The sequence below is a fragment of the Eubalaena glacialis genome, chromosome 6 (assembly GCF_028564815.1).
Source record: "Eubalaena glacialis isolate mEubGla1 chromosome 6, mEubGla1.1.hap2.+ XY, whole genome shotgun sequence".
Lineage (NCBI taxonomy): Eukaryota > Metazoa > Chordata > Mammalia > Artiodactyla > Balaenidae > Eubalaena > Eubalaena glacialis.
The window spans coordinates 56,174,070-56,193,674 of record NC_083721.1 but is presented as its reverse complement, the minus strand read 5'-3'; the positions used below and the strand labels follow the sequence as shown (position 1 = coordinate 56,193,674).

The window sequence follows — 19,605 nt, the reverse complement described above, 5'->3', positions numbered from 1 at the left end:
CCTAGAGAAAGTGAATTCAGAGCTGAAACAAAGGCCTAGTAAGAAAAAATGGGTTAGGCACCTTTAACAGAGGGAGCCCATAAAGGCCCTTGTAAATATTTTTATATTCATTACAATAAAACTGCAAAAGCAGAACAATGAATTAAGATTTCATCACTAATTATTCATAACAGAATTGAGGGAGAAACAGTAAGAATAGAGGAGAAAAGTGGGATATATGGCAGAAGTTGCATTTTGTGATGGACAGCAATTCAAGGCACGTCAGAGCCTTGGGGCCCTGCGCCTGCCCTTGGGGGAGAGGCAGGGCTCCTGCTGCCAGAGCCAGCTGTGCTCTGGCATGGACTTTTCCTGAGCCCAGGAGAAAACCATCCCAGTACACATGAAAGTGCCTTCCTCAGCTTTTCTGTATCAAGAGTCCTTTGGCACTGTGCCTCTCCGCACGTAAAGAAGCTCAAACTTGGGTGAAAAAAAACTGAGAGTTTGACATTTCACAAGTTGTAAATTAGTGTAACTTATACACAGATAGAAGTTCCATTTGCCATGCTTAGCTCATGTTTCAGTCTGTCTTTCCCCTGCAGTTTCAGAGAGGCACTTTAAGCACTGAGCTGGAGATTCAGGCAAAGAAACAAAATGTCTCTGTGTCCGCAAAGGAAATTGTTCAGGTGCTGTTGTGTTGAAGGAAAACCCAGAGATCCATATAGTCTTCCAGTCACCTTAACTTCTGCAACAAGATCTCATACGTTGTGATTTTACGGTATACTGTGAATCACCATCTGCAGAGATGTCATCACAATTCTCCAGTTTCTGAAAAAAGGGAGATATATAATTTGGTGCTAAAGAATTTGGAGCCAGGAGGGGAGTTATAGTTCAACAATACCTTTGCCATCTACCTCACAGGTGACAGAGAGAATTACACTTGAGATTTTGTATGAAAGGATTTTTAAAAATAGAAAGTCTAAAGAAATGATATTCTGTTTAATTATTAGTCTTCTCATTTCCATAGAGAGGAAATGTGCTAGATTAGGTGAAAAGCTCAACTTCAACAGAGATCAGAAATGATGCTTAATAGACATACGTAGAGCACTTTGGAGTGGGTGACTAGTAACCTCCAGTGGCCCATGTGGTCTCACTTGATAGGTAACAAAAAGAATTCTTGGTTTACTTTAGATACTCTTTGGTAGTTCATTTTATCATAAAGAAAAGCAGCATATAATATGTGGAAAAAGCACTGGTATGGAGTGCTTTCCACTTTCCAGACATAAAACTTTGGAAAGGTCATTTAACCTATCTGATTCTTTTTGTCCCTATAAATTATGTATATATAGTCAGTTTCTTGGTATCACAAACCACCCCCAAATCACAGTGGTTTACAATAATAATAGCATACATTTATTCTCACTCAAGATACACATCTGCTGAAGTGTGGCACAGCTGTGGCTCTATTCCAGCTATGCTCCATGTTTCATATTCTCAGACCTAAAGGATAAACCCCTCTGTGGGGCATGCCTATTATCATGGCTGAAAGAAAGGGCGAGAGAGCTGGTGGATGCCTCTGACAGCTTCTGCACAGTCCTGGCATAGGCCGTGTCCATCATCATTCTACTGGCCAAAGAGAAGCACATGGCCAAGGCCAGCATCACTGGAGCAGTGAGGTGCAGTCCTCCCACAACCAGCCAGCAAGTCACATAACCCTCTTACAGGGAAGGATAGTGGTGAAAAAGAAGGGATGAGAATATCTACTTAGTGCTCCAAACCTTTGTGAGTCTCAAGTAAGGAAAGATGTTTAAAAGTGCATTGTAATCCAATGGATTCTCTCTTGTTTAAGAATAGCTATTATTGTTTAACAGTTCCTTTTACTGTTACTTATTTGGAGGATCAAATCCTTACATATAATTAAAACCTATATTCTCCATTCTTACCACAAACGTTTGTAAAGTTTTTAACCATCTCAGTTGCAGTTTTTTAAAAGCTGTATATTCATGTCTTTAAACTGTTACAAGTACAGTCATTTATATTCTCTATTATAACTATATTAAACCCCTTTTGGAAACGTCTTGGGCACCCAGAAAGTTTTTGACATTTTTTTCCCCTGATGATTAAAAGTGACAAAATTCTCTTATAGGAAATTTGGAAAATGTTGTTAGGATGAGGAAGAAATTAAAAACACCAGTATTCAAATCCCTGTGTTAATACACACATACAGATATACACAAATATTAATTTTTACTAAATTGGACAGCTAATGAATATACTCTTTGGCAGTGTTTTTCCACATTACTGTATGTTGTTAACATGCATTTTTTCTGACTATGAAATATTTCTGAGAACATGAATTTAACATTTCAATATACAATATTAATGTATTTAATATGCAATCATATAGAATTATAAAATCCAGTAATAAAGCGATCACTTATGAAACCACTACCCAACTTGAGAACTAGACCATTACAACATCCTGGAAGTTATCTATGTGCTGCTCTGCGGCTGCCCCTTCCCACCTATAGGTAACAACTGTCCCCTGGTTTGTGTACTGTCATTAGCTGCTGCTGCCTCTTCTTCTTCGTGTTTTTGTGTGTGTGTGTGTGTGTTTTCACATATGTGTGTATCTCCAAATAGTGTGTATCCTTGAGTTTTGCTTTGACCTTTATAAAAATGGTATCATACCGCATTATTATTATTATTATTTTTTTTAATGTCTGAAACATTTATATTAACATATTTCCATACAAATACCCCAATGAAAGTTTAGTATTAGTTGTTTTGTTTGTTTGTTTATACTGCAGGTTCTTATTAGTCATCAATTTTATACACATCAGTGTATACATGTCAATCCCAATCGCCCAATTCAGCACACCACCATCCCCACCCCACCGCAGTTTTCCCCCCTTGGTGTCCATATGTCTGTTCTCTACATCTGTGTCTCAACTTCTGCCCTGCAAACCGGCTCATCTGTACCATTTTTCTAGGTTCCACATACATGCGTTAATATACGATATTTGTTTTTCTCTTTCTGACTTACTTCACTCTGTATGACAGTCTCTAGATGCATCCACGTCTCAACAAATGACTCAATTTCGTTCCTTTTTATGGCTGAGTAATATTCCATTGTATATATGTACCACAACTTCTTTATCCATTCGTCTGTTGATGGGCATTTAGGTTGCTTCCATGACCTGGCTATTGTAAATAGTGCTGCAATTAACATTTGGGTGCATGTGTCTTTTTGAATTACGGTTTTCTCTGGGTATATGCCCAGTAGTGGGATTGCTGGGTCATATGGTAATTCTATTTTTAGTTTTTTAAGGAACCTCCATATTGTTCTCCATAGTGGCTGTATCAATTTACATTCCCACCAACAGTGCAAGAGGGTTCCCTTTTCTCCACACCCTCTCCAGCATTTGTTGTTTGTAGATTTTCTGATAATGCCCATTCTAACTGGTGTGAGGTGATACCTCATTGTAGTTTTGATTTGCATTTCTCTAATAATTAGTGATGTTGAGCATCTTTTCATGTGCTTCGTGGCCATCTGTATGTCTTCTTTGGAGAAATGTCTATTTAGGTCTTCTGCCCATTTTTGGATTGGGGTGTTTGTTTCTTTAATATTGAGCTGAATGAGCTGTTTATATATTTTGGAGATTAATCCTTTGTCCGTTGATTCGTTTGCAAATATTTTCTCCCATTCTGAGGGTTGTTTTTTCGTCTTGTTTATGGTTTCCTTTGCTGTGCAAAAGCTTTGAAGTTTCATTAGGTCCCATTTGTTTATTTTTGTTTTTATTTCCATTACTCTAGGAGGTGGGTCAAAAAAGATCTTGCTGTGATTTATGTCAAAGAGTGTTCTTCCTATGTTTTCCCCTAAGAGTTTTATAGTGTCTAGTCTTACATTTAGGTCTCTAATCCATTTTGAGTTTATTTTTGTGTATGGTGTTAGGGAGTATTCTAATTTCATTCTTTTACATGTAGCTGTCCAGTTTTCCCAGCACCACTTATTGAACAGACTGTCTTTTCTCCATTGTATATCTTTGCCTCCTTTGTCATAGATTAGTTGACCATAGGTGCGTGGGTTTATCTCTGGGCTTTCTATCTTGTTCCATTGATCTATATTTCTGTTTTTGTGCCAGTACCATATTGTCTTGATTACTGTAGCTTTGTAATATAGTCTGAAGTCAGGGAGTCTGATTCCTCCAGCTCCGTTTTTTTCCCTCAAGACTGCTTTGGCTATTCGGGGTCTTTTGTGTCTCCATACAAATTTTAAGATGATTTGTTCTAGCTCCGTAAAAAATGCCATTGGTAATTTGATAGGGATTGCATTGAATCTGTAGATTGCTTTGGGTAGTATAGTCATTTTCACAATGTTGATTCTTCCAATCCAAGAACATGGTATATCTCTCCATCTGTTGGTATCATCTTTAATTTCTTTCATCAGTGTCTTATAGTTTTCTGCATACAGGTCTTTTGTCTCCCTAGGTAGGTTTATTCCTAGGTATTTTATTCTTTTTGTTGCAATGGTAAATGGGAGTGTTTCCATAATTTCTCTTTCAGATTTTTCATCATTAGTGTATAGGAATGCAAGAGATTTCTGTGCATTAATTTTGTATCCTGCAACTTTACCATATTCATTAATTAGCTCTAGCAGTTTTCTGGTGGCAGTTTTAGGATTCTCTATGTATAGTATCATGTCATCTGCAAACAGTGACAGTTTTACTTCTTCTTTTCCAATTTGTATTCCTTTTATTTCTTTTTCTTCTCTGATTGCCGTGGCTAGGACTTCCAAAACTATGTTGAATAATAGTGGTGACAGTGGACATCCTTGTCTTGTTCCTGATCTTAGAGGAAACGCTTTCAGTTTTTCACCGTTGAGAATGATGTTTGCTGTGGGTTTGTCATATATGGCCTTTATTATGTTGAGGTAGGTTCCCTCTGTGCCCACTTTCTGGAGAGTTTTTATCATAAATGGGTGTTGAATTTTGTCAAAAGCTTTTTCTGCATCTATTGAGATGATCATATGGTTTTTATTCTTCAATTTGTTAATATGGTGTATCACATTGATTGATTTGCGTATATTGAAGAATCCTTGCATCCCTGGGATAAATCCCACTTGATCGTGTTGTATGATCCTTTTAATGTGTTGTTGGATTCTGTTTGCTAGTATTTTGTTGAGGATTTTTGCATCTATATTCATCAGTGATATTGGTCTGTAATTTTCTTTCTTGTAGTGTCTTTGTCTGGTTTTGGTATCAGGGTGATGGTGGCCTCATAGAATGAGTTTGGGAGTGTTCCTTCCTCTGCAATTTTTTGGAAGAGTTTGAGAAGGATAGGTGTTAGCTCTTCTCTAAATGTTTGATAGAATTCACCTGTGAAGCCATCTGGTCCTGGACTTTTGTTTGTTGGAAGATTTTTAATCACAGTTTCAATTTCATTACTTGTGATTGGTCTGTTCATATTTTCTGCTTCTTCCTGGTTCAGTCTTGGAAGGTTATACCTTTCTAAGAATTTGTCCATTTCTTCCAGGTTGTCCATTTTATTGGCATAAAGTTGCTTGTAGTAGTCTCTTAGGATGCTTTGTATTTCTGCGGTGTCTGTTGTAACTTCTCCTTTTTCATTTCTGATTTTATTGATTTGAGTCCTCTCCCTCTTTTTCTTGATGAGTCTGGCTAATGGCTTATCAATTTTGTTTATCTTCTCAAAGAACCAGCTTTTAGTTTTATTGATCTTTGCTATTGTTTTCTTTGTTTCTATTTCATTTATTTCCGCTCTGATCTTTATGATTTCTTTCCTTCTGCTAACTTTGGGTTTTGTTTGTTCTTCTTTCTCTAGTTTCTTTAGGTGTAAGGTTAGATTGTTTACTTGAGATTTTTCTTGTTTCTTTAGGTAGGCTTGTATAGCTATAAACTTCCCTCTTAGAACTGCTTTTGCTGCATCCCATAGGTTTTGGGTTGTCGTGTTTTCATTGTCATTTGTCTCTAGGTATTTTTTGATTTCCTCTTTGATTTCTTCAGTGATCTCTTGGTTATTTAGTAACGTATTGTTTAGCCTCCATGTGTTTGTGTTTTTTACGTTTTTCCCCCTGTAATTCATTTCTAATCTCATAGCGTTGTGGTCAGAAAAGATGCTTGATATGATTTCAATTTTCTTAAATTTACTGAGGCTTGATTTGTGACCCAAGATGTGATCTATCCTGGAGAATGTTCCGTGCGCACTTGAGAAGAACGTGTAATCTGCTGTTTTTGGATGGAATGTCCTATAAATATCAATTAAATCTATCTGGTCTATTGTGTCATTTAAAGCTTGTGTTTCCTTATTAATTTTCTGTCTGGATGATCTGTCCATTGATGTAAGTGAGGTGTTAAAGTCCCCCACTATTATTGTGTTAGTGTCGATTTCCTCTTTTATAGCTGTTAGCAGTTGCCTTATGTAATGAGGTGCTCCTATGTTGGGTGCATATATATTTATAATTGTTATATCTTCTTCTTGGATTGATCCCTTGATCATTATGTAGTGTCCTTCCTTGTCTCTTGTAACATTCTTTATTTTAAAGTCTATTTTATCTGATATGAGTATAGCTACTCCAGCTTTCTTTTGATTTCCATTTGCATGGAATATCTTTTTCCATCCCCTCACTTTCAGTCTGTATGTGTCCCTAGGTCTAAAGTGGGTCTCTTGTAGACAACATATATATGGGTCTTGTTTTTGTATCCATTCAGCAAGCCTGTGTCTTTTGGCTGGAGCATTTAATCCATTCACATTTAAGGTAATTATCGATATGTATGTTCCTATGACCATTTTCTTAATTGTTTTGGGTTTGTTTTTGTAGTTCCTTTTCTTCTCTTGTGTTTCCCACTTAGAGAAGTTCCTTTAACATTTGTTGTAGAGCTGGTTTGGTGGTGCTGAATTGTCTTAGCTTTTGCTTGTCTGTAAAGCTTTTGATTTCTCCATCAAATCTAAATGAGATCCTTGCCGGGTAGAGTAATCTTGGTTGTAGGTTCTTCCCTTTCATCACTTGAAGTATATCATGCCACTCCCTTCTGGCTTGTAGAGTTTCTGCTGAGAAATCAGCTGTTAACCTTATGGGAGTTCCCTTGTATGTTATTTGTCATTTTTCCCTTGCTGCTTTCAATAATTTTTCTTTGTCTTTAATTTTTGCCACTTTGATTACTATGTGTCTTGGCGTGCTTCTCCTTGGGTTTATCCTATATGGGACTCGCTGCGCTTCCTGGACTTGGGTGGCTATTTCCTTTCCCATGTTAGGGAAGTTTTCGGCTATAATCTCTTCAAATATTTTCTCTGGTCCTTTCTCTCTCTCTTCTCCTTCTGGGACCCCTATAATGCGAATGTTGTTGCGTTTAATGTTGTCCCAGAGGTCTCTTAGGCTGCCTTCATTTCTTTTCATTCTTTTTTCTTTAGTCTGTTCCGCAGCAGTGAATTCCACCATTCTGTCTTCCAGGTCACTTATCCGTTCTTCTGCCTCAGTTATTCTACTATTGATTCCTTCTAGTGTAGTTTTCATTTCAGTTATTGTATTGGTCATCTCTGTTTGTTTGTTCTTTAATTCTTCTAGGTCTTTGTTAATCATTTCTTGCATCTTCTCAATCTTTGCCTCCATTCTTATTCCAAGGTCCTGGATCATCTTCACTATCATTATTCTGAATTCTTTTTCTGGAAGGTTGCCTATCTCCACTTCATTTAGTTGTTTTTCTGGGGTTTTTTCTTGTTCCTTCATCTGGTATATAGCCCTCTGCCTTTTCATCTTGTCTATCTTTCTGTAAATGTGGTTTCTGTTCCACAGGCTGCAGGACTGTAGTTTTTCTTGCTTCTGCTGTCTGCCCTCTGGTGGTTGAGGCTATCTAAGAGGCTTGATGGGAGGCTCTGGAGGTGGGTAGAGCTGACTGTTGCTGTGGCGGTCGGAGCTCCGTAAAACTTTAATCCACTTGACTGTTGATGGGTGGGGCTGGGTTCCCTCAGTGTTGGTTGTTTTGCCTGAGGCAACCCAACGCTGGAGCCTACCCGGGCTCTTTGGTGGGGCTAATGGCAGACTGTGGGAGGGCTCACACCAAGGAGTACTTCCCAGAACCTCCGCTGCCAGTGTCCTTGTCCCCACGGTGAAACAGAGCCAGCCCCCGCCTCTGCAGGAGCCCCCCCAACACCAGCAGTTATGTCTGGTTCAGTCTCCCCCAGGGTCACTGCTCCTTCCCCTGGGTCCCGATGCACAAACTATTTTGTGTACGCCCTCCAAGAGTGGGGTCTCTGTTTCCCCCAGTCCTGTCGAAGTCCTGCAATCAATTCCCACTAGGCTTCAAAGTCTGATTCTCTATGAATTCCTCCTCCCGTTGCCGGACCCCCAGGTTGGGAAGCCTGACGTGGGGTTCAGAACGTTCACTCCAGTGGGTGGACTTCTGTGGTATAAGTGCTCGCCAGTCTGTGAGTCACCCACCCAGCAGTTATGGGATTTGATTTTACTCTGATTGCGCCCCTTCTACCGTCTCACTGTGGCGTCTCCTCTGTCCTTGGACGTGGGGTATCCTCCTTGGTGAAGTCCAGTGTCTTCCTGTCGATGATTGTCCAGCAGCCAGTTGTGATTCTGGTGCTCTCGCAAGAGGGAGTGAGAGCATGTCCTTCTACTCCGCCATCTTGGTTAATCCCCTTATACCGCATTATTTTTAGGGATGAAATGAACATTACAAAATTAGTTGAAATTGTCCTCTACTGTTAGATATTTAGAGAGTCTTCTGCTGTTTTACACAGAACTTATACATTGATCTTTGTGTGTATCCCCAATTATTTCCTTGGAAATAATTTCTAGAGGTGAAATTGCTGGGTTAAAGGGTAAGAACACTTTTAAGGCTTATATAAAAATAGCTGTACATCAGGAAATGTGTCCACTTAGAAGATTTTAATAAAACAAACATTCAGATTTGCCTGATGGATAATTATAAATCATTACTAGCTTTCCACTTTAAAAGGCAATAAGAATACACAGTGTTCCAGTGGCTTATCAAATTAAAAAGTCCAAAACCAAATTCCTCAATAATTCGGACTCCCTGAAATCTACTCTGTTCTTGTCACACTGTGATATTACTATCCTCTCAGTTCCTCAGACTAGAAACCTTACAAACATCTTCTCTCTACTGGCCCACCTCCACTTCAGCCACCCCTCACTTCCCCTTAGTCAGTAATCAAGTGCTGCTAGTCTGTGTCTGCAATGTCCCTCGAATCCATCCCTTCCCTTCCATTCTTACAAGCACTGCTCTAATTAACCCCTGCTAATCTGTCAGGTGGACCAGGACACAACCTCCTAACTGGTCTGCTACCTGTCTTCAGTCTCTTGCCTTTCTAATCAGTCCTTCACTCTGTTACTTTCTCAAAACACAGACTTGTTTTTAAAACTGAAACCAAAAGTCGTTGATAGCTCTCCATTATCTACAAGATAAAATCCACACTCCTTAGTTAAAGCCCTTGATCTAATTCAACCTACCTCTCCAGCTTTGTTTCCTTGTGATTCACCCTCCACACCCCACCCCAAGAACTTTTTGTGTTATATTCTAGCCAGCCTGGGCTGCCTGTTCCCTGTATACTTTCCTGTTTTTCTTTGTTCTTGTTACTCCCTCAGCCTAAAATACCCTTACTCTCCCCCTCCTTTCCAGTGTTTTGAAATGCTACTCATGCTTCAAGGTGCCACTGAAATGCCAGCTCCTCCGTGGAGCTTAACATCAATGTAAGTTATCATAGTTATACTTCTTAGATGAGTCAGGCATGTTTTCTTCTCTCAAAATACTTTGAATATCAAAACATGAAAAAAATACATTTTTTTACATTTGCTGGATAGAAAATAATGCTGGGTAGAAAAAGCAGAACACAAACTATTTTTAACACATCAATTACAATAAATTTTAAAACTATATATATAATGTATGTATAGATATATATACATGTATGTTTATACATTTATATATGTATATATACACACATATACGTATATATCTATTGACGGAGACAGAGACTGATAGGAATACTTGAGTTTGGTGTTTATTAAGCTTCTAAAATTCTTTTTGGAATCAGGCAGGATGAGTACTTCTTTAAAAAATTAATATAATGATACTTGTTAGGTTTATTATCTTTCACAAAGATGCTTGCTTGGGCTTAAGCAGGTTTCCATTTTGAAGCTTAACCATATTAGGTCTAGTTGCAGGAGGCCAGCCAGTTGCTTCTCCTTCCTGTTGCAGTATTGACTGGCTGAGCTGGAGGGCCTGTTTCCTGGCTGCATCTGTCTAGCCGTGGTCACAGGCGGTGAGCAGTGCCCTCAACTGTAAAATGAAGGCCTTGCTCTAGACGACTGTTAGACGGATGAGTAGATGATCTTCAAGGTCCTTTCCACGCTGTGTGTTCTGGGATACTTTCCGCTCATGAGACAGAAAAATGCTTAAGGACAAAGGAAAGTGCTGTTTGTTCTCTGCTCTAGCACTTTCACTGGTGTCAAGCGGCCAATTCCTCCTTTTATTAACTCTGAACTGCCAAGAGGTACTGCATGGGAATTAGTGCATCTGGCTTCTGATCCAGGTGTACCACCACCTCTGTGGCCTTGGGTGTGCCCCTTTCTGTCGCTGGGCCTCTGTTTGCCTATATCTGCAATGATGAAGGTCAGGCTAGATATTCTTTGAGGTTCTTTGCAGCTGTAATGTAATTTTATAATTGGTATGCGTGAAGTACCCAAGAATTTTTTTACCCTATGGTCACTGGCCCACGTTTCAAAGTTAAGAAGTCAGTAGAATGGGATTATTCACAAAATAGTTTTTCCTTCACAAAATAGTGCAGATAGCAAAGTGGAGCGTCAGGGCATGCAAGCAGATATGTGTGATTGAAGGATATCCTGGCTCCATCACTTACTCCAACTCACCTTAATATTTGTTCTCTTCTGATGAGTATTTCTCAAGTCTTAAAACTGTTACCTTTAGTAATATAAACCAAAACATTTTGAGGAGCTCTTGTAGGAAATTAAAATGTTGGATTAGAGAGTTCACATATGCGCACAAATTCAGAGCGGTCTAGCAGTAGTACAGTACATCTCAAATATATGAACTCTACCTACCATTACAGACTTCCTTTCTTAAGAAGGAGATTCCAAAGTCTGAAGAAGCGTCCCACTTCAATTTCAAGGGGCAAGCTAATATTTGATACATGTCACTTGATTCCAGAGTTGCTTCTGGCAAACATAATTGTTACCGTTTAAACAGGTATTTCTTTTCTAGCAATTAGAATTTTTTTCATTTTGATGGGTAGTCATAACTATTAACCACCAGCAGTGCAGGGATAATTTACATTCAAATTGTGAGACATCACTCTGTGAACACATAAAATAATTTAGATTTATTTAGAACCTTTTATCCTAAAGTGCTCTACACACATTTCTTTACAATCTGATTGCAAGCTATATATAGGACTCTCCCACCTGAAATAGGGCAGCAACCAAAGTAATTAAAATAAAGGATACAACTTCAAAAAAGTAGTGGAAAGAAGGAAATGTAATATTTTTTACTTGTTCCTATACGCTCTTATGCCTGTAGGATTGGAGAATCCATGTTGACCAAATGCACCAACACAAAAGTGGAATTGAATCTGCTCTAAAGGAGACCAAGGTATGTGAATTACTTCAGATGAGTACAGGAGTACATTTACTCATCTGTGTAATACCTATTAAGGGAGAACATGAAAGGAAAAAAGACCCAATCCCTGCCCTTGAGGAGTTTCCTGATTGAATGTACCATCTTATGTTTCAACAGCCCTAACACTTAAACCAACTAAAGAAAGGTAACTATATAAAAGCAATATGATATATACCTAGTATATTACATACTCTAGATATCTAGGTAGGCATATTAGAATCATTTCATCATTCTTTCCTCTCTGAATCTCAGGGGATAACAGCACCAGGCCAGCAACGCCTAGAACCTACAGCTTCCCAGGCTTGCTGCCCTGCCAGAAATAGGGACTTTTGGAGAATACCACAAAGAAGCAAAGCTGGAGTAAGAAGTTTTGGGTCCCAGACTAGAGCTATAAGTTTAATGATCTGCTTCCAACTGGAATATTCCAGTCATCTTTGAATTGTGCTATAAGAAAATCGTGTTATTCCCTTACCTACTTTGATTGTGAACTTTATATAAAGCACATTCCACTCACATATATTTTAGATTTGCGTAAGGACAAATAAATTGACTAACACTACCAGGTGCTTTTTTATTTTAACATTCTGCAAAGTGTGACTAAAATAATTTTCATTACAGACTTTTTTGTTGCTGAAAATTTCAAACTATCTTCTTTTTCATTGGTGGTTGAGAATTTGTGAGATGAATTGAGGGAGATTTAACCCATTTAAAACTACTTTTGAAAAATATATTTGTGAATTCTCTGTCTACTAAAATTTCATAAAATTTCTAGGGATTTTTGGACAAACTTCATAATGAAATTAGCAGGACTCTGGAGAAGATTGGCAGCCGAGAAAAGTACATCAACAATCAGCTTCAGCACTTGATTCAGGAATATCGTGCAGCTCAAGCCCAGCTGAGTGAGGTAACTGAGGAATGATATCCAGGGTTCATTCCAATTAATGACCCTGATCCCTAAACTTGACACAGCACTTTTTTTTTTTTTAAGTTTTTGGCCTCACCCCACTGCATGTGGGATCTGATTTCCCCAACCAGGGATTGAACCCGCGCCTCCTGCACTGGCAGACAGAATCTTAATCACTGGACCGCCAGGGAAGTCCCAACACAGGACCTGCCATTTGAGAATCATGAAATACTTTTCACAAACAGCAGCACATTGATTCTCTGCCCACTTTAGGGAGCAAATGCAACTTGTCATCTCCATTTTACATGTGATAGAAATTATCTCCTAGAAGTCTTTAAATGTATTTCTTCATTTGATTTAAGTAAAAGAAGTCATATTGCTGAGAAACATGGCTTAGAACAGGAACAGAGTGTCAGGACACCTGGTTTTGTTTCTAAGTCTGCTGTTAATTTACTGTCTGAGTAGGAGGAAGTGGAATAGTGTGCATTTACATGTGTCAGGGGGAAAAGACATCCTTGCCATTGTGGCTTACAACCACATAATAAGTAATATGAAAGCAAGACACGTTCGAAGACAAGCAGTTTAATTAATTAAATGAGCAAATTTTTTAATCTTTTCGAAGTTTCAGAAATTCAACCAAAATAAAATAAAACCTTCAGCCTTTGAAAGCAGCAGTGCTTTGTTCCAACAGTAGGGATCTAAAGGCTTTCCTTTGTGATTTATGCCCCCTCTTTCCTGATGTTGAGGAAGACTACTAATGTCTTCCTCAACAACTGCAAATGTCAGTTGAAGGCATATTTTTTTCTTTCAGCAGACAAGGTTAGAAGGAGAAAAAAATGGAAATAAACTTGAGATACTTCCATACTTTCAGAAGTTCTCAAAGACCAAGCAGAAAGTAACCTTCACTGTTTTATTATTTGTTTAATTAGTTATTCACACATATACACGTCTATTTGCAAATGTTTTTACTTTTAAAATGCTATAAAAAGTCTCTGATTAAAGCCACCCTGTATCTCTCGAACATTGATATTAAATAATTGATTAAGTTCGTTCCCAAGAACATATTCCATATTGTCATACTGCTTGTTAATCCTTATTAATTACGGATTCTGATGCTCTATTATGATTGATTTTTTAGAACATGTTTTCTCTGCATAGCACGCAGATTAGATCGACCATGAGCCATTGTCTAAACTGTTTAGGAACGCCTGAGGACAGTTTTTATTGTGAACCGTGCCCCTGTGAGTTACACAATTATTATATGAAGGTTAAGGTAGTTCATCGTTGTATAGGGCTTTTGTTAAATACATGGTGCCTATGAGGGACATAAAATAGCTACCGTTAAAATGTCACTTTTCACAATAGTATTCACAGACAAGGAGGGGCGTTGTCATAAAATGATATGCAGAAATTACAAACACAAAGAGGTCATATTTAAGTCATCTGCTTCTGTTTTGAACTTGCCATTAAACAACATGTTTTCTCCCTCAGGCAAGGGAGCGTTACCAGCAGGGAAACGGCGGAGTAACTGAAAGGACCAGACTCCTGTCTGAGGTACATACTGTGTGCTCCTGCCAGATTCTCACCTGTCAGCGGGGTACCGTGGTTCAGAGCCATGGATGGTTTAATCTGCTATGGCCGAGGGTTGTTTACTCTAGTGATTGCCTCCTGTGGCTCTTAAATCCTTTCCTTTAGGAGAAAATCCCTAAATTGTCTTATCAGTGAATCAATTACCTATTTATATACTACTTGTTTCCACAAAATGCCTGAAGTTGTTTTACTAAATGTAACATAACACATGCTGATAATATTAGCACATTTATAATCTTCCTTAATCTTTTTTAAAACATAATAATTGCAGTTAATATATAGAAGAGTAGGTAAAGCATTGACTTAAATGTCTTATAATAAATTTTAATGTTAGTCTTTAAGATATAAGATTTGTTTTTAGTGATCGTTGTTGGTAACTTGTGTGTGATCCTGCGTATTTCTCTGTCCACAAATTGGGAGTGGCTTGTAACCCTTTCCCTTCTAAAAACTTATGGAATATTTACATATAGTGTATTTATTTTCATCATCTTGCAGGAGATGTAAGACCTAACATATAACATACTACATGAATTATATTATATTAGTAATACATATATATTATATATTAGGTCTTACCTATGTATATTTATATATGTATATTAATAATATATACTCCCATTTTTCACTGACGAGCTGAGAGGAAAAAAAACCTTACAACAAGGTCAGTAGCCAATATGGGACTAAAGTCCAAGATTATCTTTGGATACAATCAAGTACAATATCAAGTGCAATCAAGTGCATCTTTGGATACAATCAAGTACAATTCTGTATAATAGAATTAAGCTTCTTTTATGGAGATTATTTGAGGAGTAAATAGTTATTTTAAAATACTAAAAATATAACTTTAGAAATATTTAGACTCTAACCCTGTGGTGCTTCTAGGTGGATAAACATTATACAGAAGTAAAGTGCTCACTTATGTTAGGTAAATTAACACTTGAAGGGAGTCCAGGGAACCATTTAGTTCTTTTGGAGTATGTAGTTATCCCCAGTTGTAACATTTCAGGTGCCTGAAAAAAGTTAATTTGCTTTTACTTGGATGAGCACTTTATTCCCAAGGAAGTTTTTACTCACCAGCATGATAAAAATAAAGCCCACTAAGTCACAATAATTATGGTTTCGTTCTAGATCATATCAAAATTTTTCAATTTTTTAAAGATGATATTTTCTACCTATATTTATGCTAGTTTGGAATTTATAGAGGCTATAGTAGTATAATTTTGAGTATGATATAGAGTACAGATTAGAGCCAATATCACAGCACAGTGTGCCTCTTGGAGTTCATGGTTTGGATAAAGCAGTTAGAATATTTTTATATATAGCCATATGGTGTAAATGTTATTTTTAGTGTCCTATAGAGGGAAAGGTGGCATATTCTCTTATAAAACTGTAATATTAAGAAAGATACGTAGTAAACTTCGAGAAATTTAAAATCTTTTTAGGATGTTTGTGCTGTTTTAATGAATAACTGATCATTAGAGACTGGCATGGTAGATGCTAAGAGATAACTGCAAAGCTTGAGTGCCTGATGCCTAAAAAAACAACTTAGATCGTTTTTATTCTATCATGTTACAACCTGAGACAGTCAATAAAAAAATAATTTGGTGAAGTTTAACAATAGGAGCACTCTCAGAAGATAAAAAGCTTTGCATATCTGCACACTTTATTATTCAAATTATGTCCAGAACACTGCTAATATCTTTGTATCCCTTTATGTATGTATTATATCTGAATTAATTTTTTAATACATCATACAAAAATTTTGAAAGTTTATTAAAATCCAGTGCTCATGAAAACTTTTGTTTTCAATGAAAGGTTACAGAAGAGCTAGAAAAGGTAAAACAAGAAATGGAAGAAAAAGGCAGCAGTATGACTGATGGTGGTAAGTACACACTCATTTTAAGAAGAAAATGAGTAAAAGAAGAATATATCTTTAAGAAATCTATTTTTTAAAGAGGTATTAATAAATAGGAAGTCTGCTTTTTAAAATGAATTTGTTTGAAGGGGAGGTACATGGTGCAAAAATGAGGTCTGATAATCAGTATACTGTTTTCCTTATAAATGAGCTGAGAAGAGTCATAATGTTTTTACTATCATTTAGGATTTTTTTAAAAATTCAAACTGTATTAATTCAGAAATAGAGTAGGAGATAGTTAAATATGCACTTTGTTATGCCAGTTTAAAAAAATAATATTTTGTTCCGTTTTCATCAAATGAGCTTCATTATTCCATTTTATGTACAAAAAAAGCACTAAGTGTATGCCCAAACAGCACAAAGGTGGTGATGTGATGACCTTTTTTCCCCCTCTTTCCTGGTAGACCTGACTGGGCAAGGGTCAAATAGAGAAGAATTAATAATCCTGCAGTAATCGTCCTCTGTTGTGAGCTAGTTACTTTGACATGGCCTAGTGGTGATTGCCTAAGGCCCTTCGTTGCTCTAGAAAGATTTTCTAGAGTTCCAATGGAATATACTGAGTGATCTTTCAGAAGGTGATGTATAGGGGGTTTGCAGTATGTTTGAATGAGCCATTAGCTATGTCTTAAAGGTAGTTCTTCCTTCTCTTTTTCTTCCATTGTATCCCCTTTTCCTTTAGATAAATATACTAGCCCCTTAAAAAATATTGAAGACATTCTTAAACACACCTTTAGCAACTCTTCCTCTAGACAAGAAAGGAGGCTCAGCCTCAGTACATCAAATGCTGCATCATTTCCCAGCCTAGAAATCTCAGGTGTTTAAAATGCCACAGCAAAACTGTGTGAATGTCAGTAAATTGTTGGCTGTGTTTCTAACCCCATTTTTGGCTTAAGACAAAGTGAGGAAAATGTCATACCATTCTGTAATACACTGATACTCCAAATGAACATTTTTATTCCATGTTATTTTCATTCTGCAGCTCCTTTGGTGAAGATTAAACAGAGCTTAACGAAGCTGAAGCAAGAAACTATTCAGATGGACATTAGAATCGGTGTTGTGGAACACACATTACTCCAGTCAAAATTGAAGGAGAAGTCCAACATGACCAGGGACATGCATGCCACAATCATTCCAGAATCTGCAATAGGCTCTTATTAAAACATATCATTTTTCATGCTTCTGATTAGTTGGTTTTTTTAATATCAAATCATATTTCATGTTGCATAGACTTCAAAACACAGTTACTCCTTTTAAAGCATGTTGAACGGGTATTTTTTACATATATACACACATATTGTATGTGTGTATACGTACAATGATGATTATGGATGGTCAAAGCCTTTCAATTGAATATAATAAAGTAATGAAAAATTCTCACTGTCAAAGAAGCTTTCACTAATCATTACCTATGTTAAAGCCCCCACCTGGTGGCTCACTGTCCTTATGGTTCCGTGCATTTGAGGAAGAGGTACATGATGCAGAATGTGTAGGACCCATGCTTTCTGCAGGTGCTGCCGCTGCTGTCAGCACATGGACCTTTGACATAAGCCTGGCCCCTTCCACTGGATCCACACACAGTGATCACAAGTACTTCTGCACCCAGAGGCAGCCACTGATGGCTGGGGATTCTTTCCAAGAACCCAAACTACCCTTGCCTCAGCTTTCTGGTTACCTAAAATTACATTTTTTAAAAAGAAAGCCTCAGAAAAATCTTCAGTATCTTTATTAACATTTGAAGTTTATTATTTATCACGAGCATTTCATGACTAAACTGATTTTATATCTTCTATGACCTAAGGCCACCTAATAAAAAATAAACATTTCAGTCGTGTTTGGCTTTGCTCCTATAGTGATGAAAATGTATATACATTTCTCAGTTCTACTTTTTTCTGTGGTATCAGCTATACTAAGGAATCATGCTGTAGCAGAAGGAGAGACAGCAAGTCATGTCAAGATCAGCCTCCTGATACCGGTGATCTTTACTTACACGTCTTACTGAGCAACTTTCTAGTCTGGGATTTCTAAATTGGTGAAATAAGCAATATTAGAGTGACCAAACTTGGAACTGGGGGAAACTGGTGAGATGCACTCAAACCACAAGATAGTCCACATTTATTTTTTGAAAAGAAGGTGGAAAATAAATTTATCTAGTGATAAATTTTGATAAGAATACATATATATACAACAAAAATAATAAAATCCCTTTCTCATTTTTATCTTAATATTTTATCCCCACCCCAATTTCTTTTTTTAGCCATTACTTTCTAGATATATACCCTCACACACACAAATCTTTTTCTTTCCTTCATACTCTCTCTAGTTCAAGATTGAGTTTAGATAGAAGAAAATCAGTATGTGTAAACTATTACACAAGAGGGTGGCAATCGATACAATGGCAAAGTCAGTTTATTGAATTTGGGATAACAGGCAGTTTGAAAAAGTCCAAAATTTTTCCCTTCCTGTATGGTCAGAGGAAGGGGCAGAATAGAAAGTGTGAAACCTAACCTTTGGACCCACAAACTAACAGTGATTCCCCTGAAACTTATTTGCAGAGGTATTGTCATGGCTGAGTACTTTTGTGATGAATTCAATCAATGCAGAGAACCCTTCTAGATAAATCAGAGCTCTCCACAAAATGTACTTTTGCTTGGAAGCAAAGTGCACTCTTTGCTGCATGCAAATTCAGTAATCTAAGAACTCTTCCAATAACTACTGTAAGCAACCTATTTTTACTTCCTTTGAAATAACCCAGTTTACTCAGGTTGGGTTGGGGGGCCCTCCTCTCTGTTTCCATAGAGCACTGTGAATAACTCTAATACAGAACTTATTGTACTATATTGCGATTATTTTTTCCTCAACTGTCTCTAGTAGATTGAGCTGCTTGAGGACAAGGAGAAAGTCTTTTTCATTTCCATATTCCTAGCCAAGGCCTAGCACATAGGGTGTGACTTAGTAAGTGAATGGGTAGATGACTGGAATTATGCAGTTCCAGAATATCTTGTAGCTGCTATTCTACAGCAGGTGAATTTAATGTCTTCAAGTCTATGAGATTTGACACAGTCTCAAGATAGTAATTATAAATGATGGGTCCAGGATTGGAATTGGCAGCATCAGTATGAACTCATGGGTTTTTCATACATATAGATGAATAGAAAATATAAATATTTATAGATACAGATATGCATATACACATATACATGTATTTACTAGTTCTGTCCCCTAAGAGGGTCTAGGAGCAGTGACAGCCCAATAACAATGAGAATACCTAACACTCAGATCCTGGTTTCTAAATTTTCTACTTAAAGAAAAAAACCCGACAAACACACCCAGACTTCTTAGAAAAACAACCGATTCCTGGGCTGGGGCAGGGAAAGCACAAGATAAGCCTGGAATACCCTGCTCTGCCAGATAGTAAGGACGTGCTCAGAGAATGATGGGGATATGACTAAAGGACACAGATTGAGGGGTATCCCACCAGCCAATCCGGGATAATTGAGTGTCAAAACAAATAATTATAGTAATAAATTATAACCCACAGA

At 37.4% G+C, this 19,605-nt stretch overlaps 1 protein-coding gene across 1 annotated transcript in view; it reads left to right on the top strand.

Annotated features, from left to right (window-relative positions):
* Nucleotides 1-17,439, top strand: part of IFT57 (intraflagellar transport 57) — a 79,876-nt gene extending 62,437 nt beyond the window's left edge. Inside the window, exons 7-11 of the mRNA XM_061193049.1 lie at nucleotides 11,559-11,630; nucleotides 12,430-12,561; nucleotides 14,053-14,115; nucleotides 15,967-16,033; nucleotides 17,046-17,439. Coding sequence (XP_061049032.1) covers nucleotides 11,559-11,630; nucleotides 12,430-12,561; nucleotides 14,053-14,115; nucleotides 15,967-16,033; nucleotides 17,046-17,224 — 513 coding nt within the window. The 3' untranslated portion in view covers nucleotides 17,225-17,439. The remainder of the gene's footprint in view (nucleotides 1-11,558; nucleotides 11,631-12,429; nucleotides 12,562-14,052; nucleotides 14,116-15,966; nucleotides 16,034-17,045) is intronic.
* Nucleotides 17,440-19,605: the final 2,166 nt, after the last annotated feature.